Raw genomic sequence first — 12,597 nt, 5'->3', positions numbered from 1 at the left:
TCACTCATTCATGAACAAAGCAGACCTAACAATTTGGTGACCCCGACGTGATGGGTGAGTGAACACTGGACGACGGTTTCTGTTTTTTCTGACAATCATCTCAGCCGGCTGATAAAAAGGTCCAGAGAAGCCTGTTTTAACAAAATTCTCTTTTTTTTTTTAAATCTTTATGATTGTCAGTAAGAACTGGAGATCGGACAAATTAGACGACCACAATTGAAGGTCGCATGCCAGGATTGTAACACGTAAGTGATTACAGACAAGATAAAAGTCCTTAAGGTGTTTGAATGACATTTATTAAGTGCTTCGCAAGAAACTACTAGAGTTTAAAAGTCTTTATTGTGTCGTTGCAAAGTCCAATAGAGTGAGAAGGTGGTCTATAAACAATTGAGGACCTGAGTTTTCTGCCCTAAATTGGTTATTAAGAGGAGAAATCTCCCACGTGAAGGTTGGGCTTTGAAAGAAAACAAAGGTTCAGGCTTATTGGCCTCAATTGTATTTGAGAGACTGACTTATAAATGTCCGGTAGGTATGATAATGTCTGTACACTTGAGAAGTTAAGAATTTATTTCCCCAATTCGCCGTGGTGGAATACCACAGCAGACACTAGAGACCTTGAGACAACAAAAAAAGTACTCAGGGACGCCTGCCTGGTGAACAAGAACGACGACAGAAGGCTGCGACAGCTGTGTCCGGATCAGGTAGGAGATATTAATGAAAAAGTTGACAAACTCCTAAGAGTCACCCGGTTTATTCGAAATACTTTTGATAAGTTAAATGAGGGTATTCCCAACATCACCAAGGAGATAAAGTTACGTAAATTCATAGATTGGTACAGGGAAACAAGACAAAAGTATAGCCCAAATATTTGGTTTTCTAGTTGTAATTTAACTTTCAGACCCCTTTGGGAAAACAGAGAGTGGAAAACGAGCAATCAGAGTATACAGGACAGTCTGAAGTCAATTGGAGGACAAGACTTAGAGACTGTTCCTTTAAAAGATATTAGTCATCCAGCTTGCAAGGAGACATTTTTTAAAAAAGCAATTTTCGTTGACATAGATCCCCTAAACGGACAAGAACCTAAATTAAAACAGGCATTAGAAAGCGGTCCCGCAGCTATGGCTGTACAGTTGCCTGCTAAGACTTTTGACCAAGTTATTAAGGAAATTAATCAGGAATTAGAGGAGCGAAATACCAGTAATGCGGCATTGGAAAAACAAAAAATGCTCCGAAAATGTGTAGACCGCTGGAGGAAGAGGGGTTGGTTACCCGGGGGCACTGAGATGTTCCTGACAGGTGAGGGAAACAAAATTTTAAAGCGTAGTGTCTTAGATAAGCTGGAAGAAACAAAACACAGAAGGGAAAGGAAAAGTGCCTGTTTCCAGTTTCCAGCCACGAAGTGTCCGGGTTTGCTCTCTCCCTCCCTCCTTTCACCCTCCCCCCTCTCTCTTCTCTCCCCCTCTCTCTCTTCTCCCCCCCCTCCTCTCTCACCCACTCCCCCTCCCAATCCCAATCTGTGGCAGTGCTGCCCTGAAATCCCCAGGTTGGGCAGGGCAGAGAAATACAATTTGGTTTTAATTTTGTGCCCACAATTCCAGCTCCGCATCAAATGGGATCCTGTTTTATCCTCTCTCCCTCCCTTTTTCCCGCACCCCCACCATTGCGGGATCAGGGCAGACATTGTGGGCTGACGTGTAGCTCACTCGAGGTGGGAGGGAAGGAAGGAGTGATAGTTACCAGTGGTGGGAGACCCAATCTGATCCAGACCAGTGATCACAGGATGAGAACCTTTTAAAACCTTTGAAACGAAAGTGTTAATCTGAAGACTTTTCTCCCAGTGGGGCCAGTGCAAGGCATTTTCTCTCTCTATCTCTTGTGCTCTGTGTATCTGCCTCTCTATCTCTTTCTCTCGCTATGCTCTCTCTCTCTCTCTCTCTCTCTCTCTCTCTCATAGTCTCTGGATGTATGTGATGTCATGTATGTACTCTGACAATAAATCATTTATAAGTGAGTCTTATACAATTATACAAACGGGACACAGAAAACAAAATCTTTAATCGCGAGTCAGCAAAAAAGAGGGTGAGAGACAAGGAGATGCAGTACCGCGATGTCCTAGCTATATTCGAAGAATTTGGTCTCCCTGATAACCCACCTATTATGGCCCCTGTAGAAATAGCTTGTAGACCCCCGCCCTATGCATATGTGGAGTCACAAGGTGCCCCTGGCACCCCAGATGGGATCCTGGAGTCACGTCCCTTATATCCAGATATTGAGACACTGGGGTGTGACAAGAACCTCGGGAATAGGGACACATCAGACGAGGTACAGGCCCCTTTAATAAAAATAGAAGGGGGAGTAATAGATGTAGAGACCCCTCTGGAGTCCAAGAAAATAGAAAAGGAGTTAGAGATACAGAAATGGAACATGAAAAAGGTTCAGGATAACATTAAAAACTTAAACAGAGATATTAATGTGCTGGGGCAGATCAGTGAGGATCAAAAAGAATTAATGGTAGGTGTATTGAAGGAAGTGGAAAAGATAACTACAACACTGTCAGGAGAAATTAAAGCTGAAGGAATGATAATAGGAGTAAAGGACGAAAAGTGTAGTACAGAAGAGGAAACGAGATACGATCCACCATGGGAGGAAAGTAAAAGGAAAAGACTCGGGAGGGAGAAAAATAGACATGCCTACCTGGACATAGTTAGGACAAAAGAGAAAGATGTGAAACAACTAAACTATGGCCGAAAAGATTATCTTAGAGATGAACGTGACCAATATACCTTTGACCCTGAGACATTGGAAGCTGATAGGGACAGTGACAGTGACGAAGAAGAGTCAGAACAAGGTGGGATAAATAAATGCATGCCAAGAGTAAAGAAGGAGCAGAAATCCCCAAAAATTGAGATATCAATGCCCATTACTGATCACGGGACGGGGAACTCAAAAATATGTACCCTGGTCACGAATGGACTTAGAGAGTTTAATGAAAAAACTACCTCCGTTGAGTAATGGGGCTAGTCCATGGATTTCTTGTTTTGAGCAAGAAACCTGCCAAGAACAATTAGCACTCGCAGATGTCAGAACTATCATGATAAAATTAAAGGCAGAAGGGGCCCTGAAGCAAATAGAGAGAATTGTAAGAAGCAGTAAATTGGGGGATGAAATAGAATTTAACCCACTTCGGAATAAATTTTGGGAAGCACTTAGAGAAACAATTCCTACACCCTATAGTTTGGATGCCTTGGTAACCCTTCAACTAAAGGAAGGAGAGACTGCACACGAGTATTTCACTCGAGCATGGGACTTATGGGAAACAGGGACTGGAGAAAGACCCGACCACAGCCCCTTAGGAAGGGCTCACTTTCGTAATGGGATAATAAACGGACTACCTGCTACGGTTCAAGCAAAATTAAGGGACATTGTGGGATTAGAGACAATGTCAGAGGATTTGTGGAAAAGACACCTGACACATGCAATCAAACGACATCGTCAATCAGAGCATGCTAAGTCAGAAAGTGCGTCCCAGAAGGAGGTGGACAAAACAACCGATAAATTGGTGAGAGCCATAGAACATATAGGGGTTAAATTAGCGGCCAAACAGATAGTCCCACAGGTCATGGGGCCAGTGATAAATCCGGGACCCCAAGTAAGAAATGGTTGGGAAAGACAGCTAGGTACAATGTATAGAGGGGAACATGTAGTATGCTGGTACTGCCAAAATCCTGGACACTACCAGCGGAACTGTCCGGAGGCTGGGAGAGCAAGGGGAAAAAGATTACCCTCTATTAGAGGCTATCGGGGAAGAGGAGGAAACTTAAGAGGACAAGCAAGGGGTAGGGGTGGACACATTGATGGGCCCCAGAGAATCGGGGGGTGGCAGAGTGATCAACAAGTCCAGGCACCTCAGTGTAATGACTATATTGAGGAAGGTGCTGAATTTGATTATTGACGGTGCCCAGGAGAATCAAAAATCACGCCTCCCTGGGAGCCACCAAAAATTTGGGGGACGGTAAATGGAGAAAAAATTGAATTTATGGTTGACACAGGGGCAGCAGTTACGACAGTGATTAAAAAACCCCCAGGGAGCACATTTTCGGGCAAAACATTATCTACAATAGGATTCTCCGGGATAAGGGAAACACAGCCCTATACAGATAACATCAACATGACATTTGGACGACAAAGGGTTAAAACGCCTGTCCTGGTTGTGCCAAGTTGCCCCATTAATTTATTAGCAAGGGACATTCTTACCAAACTTGGAATAACCATACAATGTTCTGAGAAGGGCCTTCGGTTAACATACCCAGGGGATACAATAAGAAGGGGAGGACAGTTTATAGTAATGACCCCATCTAACGCTTCAGAAGACTCTGTGGAGGTTAGTATTTTCTGGAGTCGGCTACTGTATGATGAACCAGGCCCAGGGCTGATTAAACAGTTTTTTGAGTGGAGGGCCAGTATTCCTCGGTATGGGGATTACAATTATCCACTAGATCCTATGCATGTTACATTAAACTACACCATCCACCCGGACTAGGAATATGAGGAGAGGTGGGACTCTCTAAAAGAAGGGAAGACAGAAACGATACATTGTCCATTTATCTTTGTAGGTAAGGAGGGAATAGCTGCTATGGTTGTCATGACAGAAGAACAAATGGAGTGGTTCTGCTTAGGAGTAGAAAGTGTGCCTCATGTGACCTTGGGTATTGCCAAAGATCATCACGCTCGACAGCTGGGTCCGATGGTAAAGGAAGCGATAGGGTGTGAATACAGGCAGACAGAAATCCCGGGATATTCCACCTCGGAGGGAGGAAAATTTGTCAGACTGAATATTGAAGCATGGGACCAGGTTGTGAATGAGAAAGTAGAAAGAGACCGAGCCATAGAAGGAGAAAATATTGATCACAGAGACTCAGACAAATATCTTTCTAATCTGAGTCCACATATATGGACAACGGGGCCCTATGATGTGGGAGTAATAAAAGGAGAGGTATTTCTAGAATTGGCCAACCCCGGGCAGAAACCAATATGGAGAAAACAATACCGCTTGTCGCCCAGTCAGGAGGAGGGTATTAAAGGAACGATAGAAGGGTTAATGGAGTCAGGGGTTTTAAGGGCGGCACCTGACAGTATGTGGAACACGCCCATCATGCCTGTTCCCAAACAGGGTAGAAAAGACTGGAGGATGGTACACGACCTCCGGGAGATTAACTTGGCTACCAAGACCATCGGGAGACCAGTCCCAGACCCATATGTAGCACTTAGGGCTCTGAGTCCGGAGCACGAATACTATACTGTCATTGATCTGGCAAACGCATTCTTCTGCTTGAAATTAGCTGAGGAATGCCAAGACTGGTTCACTTTCACTTACCAAGCACATCGGTACACATACACTAGATTACCTCAGGGTTATAAGGACAGTCCAGGACTGTTCAATCAGGCCCTTAGCGAAATCCTAATGAAATTAAAGCTCCCGGAAGATGTTACACTGATTCAGTATGTAGACGACCTACTATTAGCAGGGAAAACGCCACATGAGTGCCTGACAGGGACAGCAGTTTTACTCAAGGGGTTAGGCGAGGCTGGATTTAAAGTAAAAAGGTCGAAATGTCAGATCGGAAGGAGGGTGGTAACTTTCCTAGGAAGACTCGTGGGTAAAAACGGTACGGCCATGTCTGAGGCACATAGAGAAATGATACTAGGGTATCGAAAACCTACTACAGTACAAGACATGCGAGGGAGGCATAGGGAGAGAACATGGTGTCGGAGACCTCTTCTATCTAATGATTGGAGTGTCTATTAGTGGAAAAGATCCTTGGGGAGTGGTGAGGTTCGACTTACAAACATACACAAAGGACATAATTAAACCCACTTCGAAAGAGGGGGAAGTGAGAAAATTCGACAGTACGAAGATGACCAGGGGAGAGAAGATAGCAATTGAGACAGGTATTGATGAGTCAAACTCCTGGATAGATCAGATGGGTAAATATGCGGACCAAGCAGGGTATGGGAACTGCTGGGTCTGTGCCCGAGGAAGGCCATTATTACGGATGAGCAGATCAATTTTTGAGGAGACAGATGCTATGGACTGCGCCTTGAACCTAATGTCAGAATCCAACCCACTGAATAGGTGTCTGATATGGGAACAGACGTTTCCCATAGCTCCGGCTAATGTAGCTCCCCCTGTCTTTAGATCCACAGGCATAACTAATGTTACTTGTTTTGCCAACAACAACACAGCAGCGCACGTTTTCCATGTGGGTTGGCTGCCCAGCGACTCGTGCAGGACTCATGTTGATCTCTCACATAGCAGTAGTGCAACCCGCTTGACCCAGGCTAGGGCGGATATTTGGTGGTTTTGTGGAGGAAGAGTGCTGTACAACTGGCTCCCCGCTAACTGGGATGGTCGGTGTGCTCTAGTAACCCTTAATGCGCCAGTGCTGATTGTCAAAAGGCAGGAGGGAGACGAGGATTCCCTAGAATTGCGCCACACAGAGAGTTGGCTGTGGAGAAAAGGAGGAGTGTTGGACTCTTGGGGCCGGGAGGAAGGAACCCTGATGGGGTATGGATTGATGCCATTGGCCAAGCCCGGAATATTCCGGACGAATTTAAATTAGCCGATGAGATTGCAGCTGGGTTTGAAAGCTTTCCTGTTTTTAGTGCAATTTTTCCCATCACTGTAAATAAAAATGTTAATAGGATCAACCTTATTCACTATAATGTCCAGCGCCTTGCAAATTTGACCAGGGACGTTGTTGAGGCAATACATCAACAACTGTCAGAAACTTCCCTTATGACACTTCAGAATAGGATAGCGATTGATATGGTCCTGGCAGAGAAAGGTGGAGTGTGTGCTATGTTTGGAGATCTATGCTGCACTTCTATCTCTAATAACACAGGGCCAGATGGATCACTCACTAAGGGGTTAACGAAACTTAGGGCACTGGCGAAAGAATTAAAAGCCCAGTCTGGAGTCTCCAATCCTGTTTTATCCTGGTTACAGGGAGTGTTTGGGAGATGGAGCACATTGTTAGGACAACTTTTGCTGGGTTTGTTCATTTCTGTATCAATTTTTATCACTTGTGGCTGTTGTTGTATTCCATGCATTCGAACGCTGGTCACGAGGACCATAGAGAGAGCCTTTGCTGACCGTGATGAACTGCCTCCGAAATATCAAGCTGTGCAGGCTGTGGAGCAAGACTATCTCACATTACAGGAGGCGGAGAAAGTTGCTGAGATCGATCTGGAGTCTGAAGGGGAATGTGATGGGAAGGAGGGATTGTGAATTAGATTGTTACACATATAATTTTAACCTTGCTTGTAACCTAAATATTATAACCTTGATTGTAGAACAAATATTATAACATTGATTGTAACACAAATATTATTAATCAGATTGTAGAACAAGTATTATGAATTAGATTGTAGACCATATGTTAACTTGGGAATTTACTAATGTACGGGGGGTTAGCTAGTTTTTTGCTTGGGGGCAAATGGGATGAAACTTGTAAACGGGCAATGGGATCGGGGTGACGGATGGGGGGTGTACGCAAAGGAGGGTTGGGGGAGCCCTCGCCCACCAGCCGAACTGCCCTGTGAACAGAACCCGTATAGAGCTTGGCAATAATAGGCGAACTAATGTAACGCGGTGGTAGCATAGTCAGGGCGAGATTGTCCTCTAAAGAGGACAAAGGAGGGATTGTAAGGTAAAACATCATGAGATGGGAATGTGTAAGGAGTTACCCTGTACAGGGCTGTAACAAGAAGGGGAGGTGTCCTTGTACTCCTGTTAGGTAAAACATCATGAGATGGGAATGTGCAGGGCTGTAACAAGATGTGAATGCATCCTTGTACTTACAAGATAAGAGAGACATTGATGGATTGAGAGGCAGGAAGCTAGCAGGGAAAGGATAGCAACAGTTTTAGTCATTGGACAAGTAATGATATGATGATGTTCTAAGCATGTATCCAAGGGTATAAAAAATCACCATTTTGCTGATAACGGCAGAATGCATTCTCCGACTAACATGGTTAGTCGCAAGTGTTACAATCCGGTAATAAAGAACAAAGAACCCTGATTTTGACTCAGTCTGGTGTTTGTCTCACTCATTCATGAACAAAGCAGACCTAACATTAGTCCAGTGGTTCTCAACCTTTTTCATTTCACTCACTTACCACCTTAAGTAATCCCTTACTAACCACAGAGCATCTATGGCATCCTATGTGTGGTGATAAGTGAGTGAAAAAAAATGTTGAGGATCTCTGCCTTAAGGCCATGATATCAATGTGACAGGAGTAAAAATCTGATTGTCAAAGGAGGAAATAATTAGCGACGCAGATGGGGTATTTCCCACTGAGGGGAAATAATATGAGACCGATATTTCTCAATGGGGAACTTGGTTGAGCTTATGAAGTAATGAATTATCTATGTGTGATGTGGATTCTTTTTTATTAACAGTTACATTAATAGTGAATACTGGTTCAAAGTAAAACCTACTGTAAATGTGAGATACAGGGCATTGGAACACTGTATTGTAAGATCATGTAGATGATCTTTCTGATCCCTCAGTCCAGCTTCCAGACAATCTGAAGCACTGTTGCAAACCACACTCTTTCATATAAACAATGAAACACGGTACAGTCCCTTCAGTCCACGATGTTGTACTGACCAATTCAAACCTATTCAACGAGCTAAACCTTCTCTACCTCAAACCCATAACATTCCAGTTTTCTTGCTTTCATGTGCCTGTCTAGCATCTTATAAATTCCTATATTGTTCCACCACCCCTGGCAATGCATTACAGGCACCCACTTCCCTCTGTGTAAAGATTCTTCACCTTCAAACTTTAAAATTCTATTTTCTTTTCTCTATATAGGCATACAGCATGGTAACGGGCCCTTTCGCCCTACGAGCCCATGCTGTCTAATTACACCCAATTAACCTACAACCCCTGGTACATTTTGAATAGTTGGAGGAAATCAGAGCCCCTGAGGAAAACCCACAGATACATGGGGGGAATGTACAAATCCTTGCAGACAGGGCAGGATTCGAACCCTGGACCTGATCACTAGCGTTGTAACTGCGTTGCACTAACCACTGCACTAACTGGGCCGCCCATGTACTTTTTTCCCCTCACCTTGTAAAGATATCCTCTGGTGTTTAATATTCTTGCCCCAGGAATAAAATGTGCTGGCTGTCCCCTCTATCGATGCCTCTTGTTATTGTTGTACACGACTATTAAGTCACTCCAAAGAGAAAAGCCCAAGCTCTGTTAATCTTGTCTCATAAGACACATTCTCAAATCTAGGCAACATCCTGGTAAATCTCCTCTGCATCCTCTCCAAAGCTTCCAAATCCTTCCTGTAATAAGGCAACCAGAACTGAACACAATATTCCAAGTGAGGTCTAATCAGAGTTTTAAGGAGCTGCAACATTAACTCATGACTCTTGAACTCAAACCCCCAACTCTATCCCCCATAATCCTTCTGAGCTATCCTCTCAACCTTCACAGCAACTTTGCCCAAATATTTCACAGACATGACCCTGTGATGTACCTGCTCCAGAATCCTTTGGAAGCAGCTTTTCTGCTCAACACCAGGAATTTAGCATGCTGGCCTAATCTCATTCAGAAACAGAATGAGAATCAGAATTAGATTTATTTGTCATCAACATGTAGCTTGTGCAGATCAAGGTGTAAATTACAATTCTCTAAATACAAGATCTTTAAAAAATCAATAGCTAGTGCAAAAAATTGAAAAAGTGAGGTAATATCTATGGGTTAATTGTCCATTTGGAAATCTGATAGCTGTTTTTGTATCATTGGGGTTCTGTCTTCAGGCTCCTGTACATCCGTCCCAATGGTAGCAGAGTGAGAGGGTCCTTGATGATAGAAGCTGCTTTCTTGAGGCATTGCTTCTTAAAGATGTCCTTATAGAATGAAGGCTGATGTCCATGATGGTGCTGGCTGAGTTTACAGCCCTCTGAGTTTATAGCCTGTTCCTGTCCTGTGCATTAGTACCTCCATACCAGTGAGTAATGCAACCAGTCAGAATGTTCTCCACAGTACACTTGTAGAATAAACAGTTTAAAAGACAAAAATACCAAACTGTATTTACACTGAACAAACTTCACCTGCACGAATAGATAAACCTTAAAAGCATTTTACTATATTTTCAGTCACATTCTTTGAAAACATTTAACTGTTGCTGCATCTGCAGGGTCCTCCTCTTCCACAGAACTGCCTTAAAGATGAACAATAACATTATAGGTAATTATCCCCATCACCCCCCCCTCCACCCCCCCCCCACAAAGTTTACAGATAAAGCTCCAGACCGGGGCAACTCTTACTAAGCAGGGATAAGGAGACACTTTAAGAGAGTCAGCCCACGAGCGAATGGCATCAACCAGCTCTTCATCCTGGAAGATGTCATTGCTGTTTCACACAACTTTATTCCAACAGTTGCTATGAGCAAAGCAAGACTAAGGCACTCTGCTGGCTGATTATTTGCCCCCATCTTCACCAAAGGTCTATGCGCTACTTCAGAGAACATTTACTTTTACAATTTTAAACTTGTATATTTTTTAACCTATCTTTTAAAATGTTTTAAAATGTATTGTCCTAGATTTATTTTGCTGGTTGCTTGAGGTTGTCGGGTTGCTTGAATTCCGGATACCTGGAATTTTACGTTAACTGTCAAAGGCTAGTTAAATATTCACAGTTGCAGTCAGTGCAAAAATAAGGGATGTTACAATGGTGAAGACAGATCTTTGATCCTGGAGTACAATTTTGAGTTAGGGTAGCTGAGAGAGGCTCAAGTACCTGATATCTGTAGGGAAGAAATGGGAGTTCAGGCTTTCTGACCTTCTGCCTGAAGGTAACAATGAGAAGAGGTTGTGACCAGGGTGATAGGGATCCTTTATGATGTTGGCTGCCTTCTCAAGTCAGCGTCTTACATAGATATCTTCAACTCCATCCAAGCAGCCTCTTTGGTCAGTAAGGAATCTGACTACAACTGAAGCAAGGCATGATCAAGTGCAAAACCGCTCCTCCCACCTTTCCTAATTTCAGATTTCAGATTCCTCAATTCAGATTTATTGTCAGAGAACATACATCACATATTTTCTTTTTCCTATGGACAAGGAAGATTAGCACTTATTGATAGTGCAAAAAAAAACTGTTTGAAACGTACACATGTAAACAATAAAGATGTGTCAGCAAACTGACTGTGCAATACCAAGAGAAAAAAAATCAATAAAGTAAGGGTCCTTAAATGAGTCCCTGATTGAGCTTGTTGTTCAGAATTCTGATGGTCGAGGGGAAGCAGCTGTTCCTAAACCTGATGGTAGTAGTGAGAACAGACTGTGGCTGGGTGATGTGGATCCTTGATGATTGTTGCTGTGCTCCAATGGCAGTGTTCCCTGCAGATGTTGTCAATGGTGGGAGGGTTTTGCCAGTGTTGTCCTGGGCTATGTCCACTAACTTTTGCAGGGTTTTACACTCGGGAGTATCGGTGACCCCTTACCAGACTGTGATGCAAACTGTAATACAGATGTGTGATCCACCACACATCTGTACAATCTGTCACCAATTGGGTAATATGGTTTGGTCTATGGTGGAATGAGGTGTCTACAGTTTCTTTGTTCTTGGAGGTGGCTGTAACCCATGTATGTTTGCTGAATTTCCCTGAGCAGGTGCAAGAATATGCACATATTCTCTCTGTACACACGGGGAAGCTGCTGAACCTAACCCGGCGGATGGAGATTATTGAGACTGGACAGTCCTACACCCAGCTCGACTTTGAGCAGCTCAAGCTGAAGATCCAAGAGCTGGTGTCACTCACCAATCAGCTGAAGTTCACAGTCAAAGGAAGCAATGTCATCATTGACCAGCTTTACAAAGAGGTGAGGAGGATTCTCTGCACATACCCTCTTCCTCCTGTGTCGATAGTGAATGTTCCATTACACTGGAGAACAATTTTTCTCAAAAGGTTTGCTTCCTGAAAAAAAGAGAATTATGATAGACAATTTCAAGCTGAACAGAAAGATAATTTCAGATTTGCTGTATCACATAGCAAGTTGGAGAAACATTAAACTAACTTTTATTTAATCGCTTAATGATGCTGATACATTGTGTTCGTTCAACTGACCTAAAAATGTTTTGCGGCTAATTTTGGTTTGTATTCAACATCTGATCCCTCTCGAGTCAGTGTCCAACAATAGTCAACCAGCATTGATGGATTCCAGATGCCCAGAAACCACTTTTCCCTTGTCTCAATGTTGTGGTGAAACTTTTCACCATGTTTGCCATTGACTGCAGCAAGAGCAGTAGGGAAGACGTCCAAATGCGAAGGCAGAAAATGAATTCTTCTAGAACATGTTGCACTTTATGGTTTTGTATGCATGTAAAAAATATGACAGGAAATCATAAAAGTAAGGATATATCTAAAAAATGGTATGAGGTAGGAAACTTTTAAGGTTGATCAGTAGCCCCAAATTCATAAAATACACCCAAAAGTATTCAGGAAGCAAAATCATTGTTGTCTAGTGTTATTGATGAGAGGGAATAGGCAATAACTGATACAATTACAGTAACT

At 43.2% G+C, this 12,597-nt stretch overlaps 1 protein-coding gene across 1 annotated transcript in view; it reads left to right on the top strand.

Annotated features, from left to right (window-relative positions):
- LOC138756698 (olfactomedin-4-like) overlaps positions 1 to 12,597 on the top strand; it is a 76,734-nt gene that overhangs the window by 55,014 nt on the left and 9,123 nt on the right. Inside the window, 1 exon segment of the mRNA XM_069923085.1 lies at positions 11,696 to 11,905. Within this exon segment, the coding sequence (XP_069779186.1) occupies positions 11,696 to 11,905 (210 nt within the window).

Source organism: Narcine bancroftii, chromosome 3, assembly GCF_036971445.1.
Source record: "Narcine bancroftii isolate sNarBan1 chromosome 3, sNarBan1.hap1, whole genome shotgun sequence".
Classification (NCBI taxonomy): domain Eukaryota; kingdom Metazoa; phylum Chordata; class Chondrichthyes; order Torpediniformes; family Narcinidae; genus Narcine; species Narcine bancroftii.
Note: the sequence above shows the minus strand (reverse complement) of the source record. Positions and strands in the feature narration are given on the sequence as shown.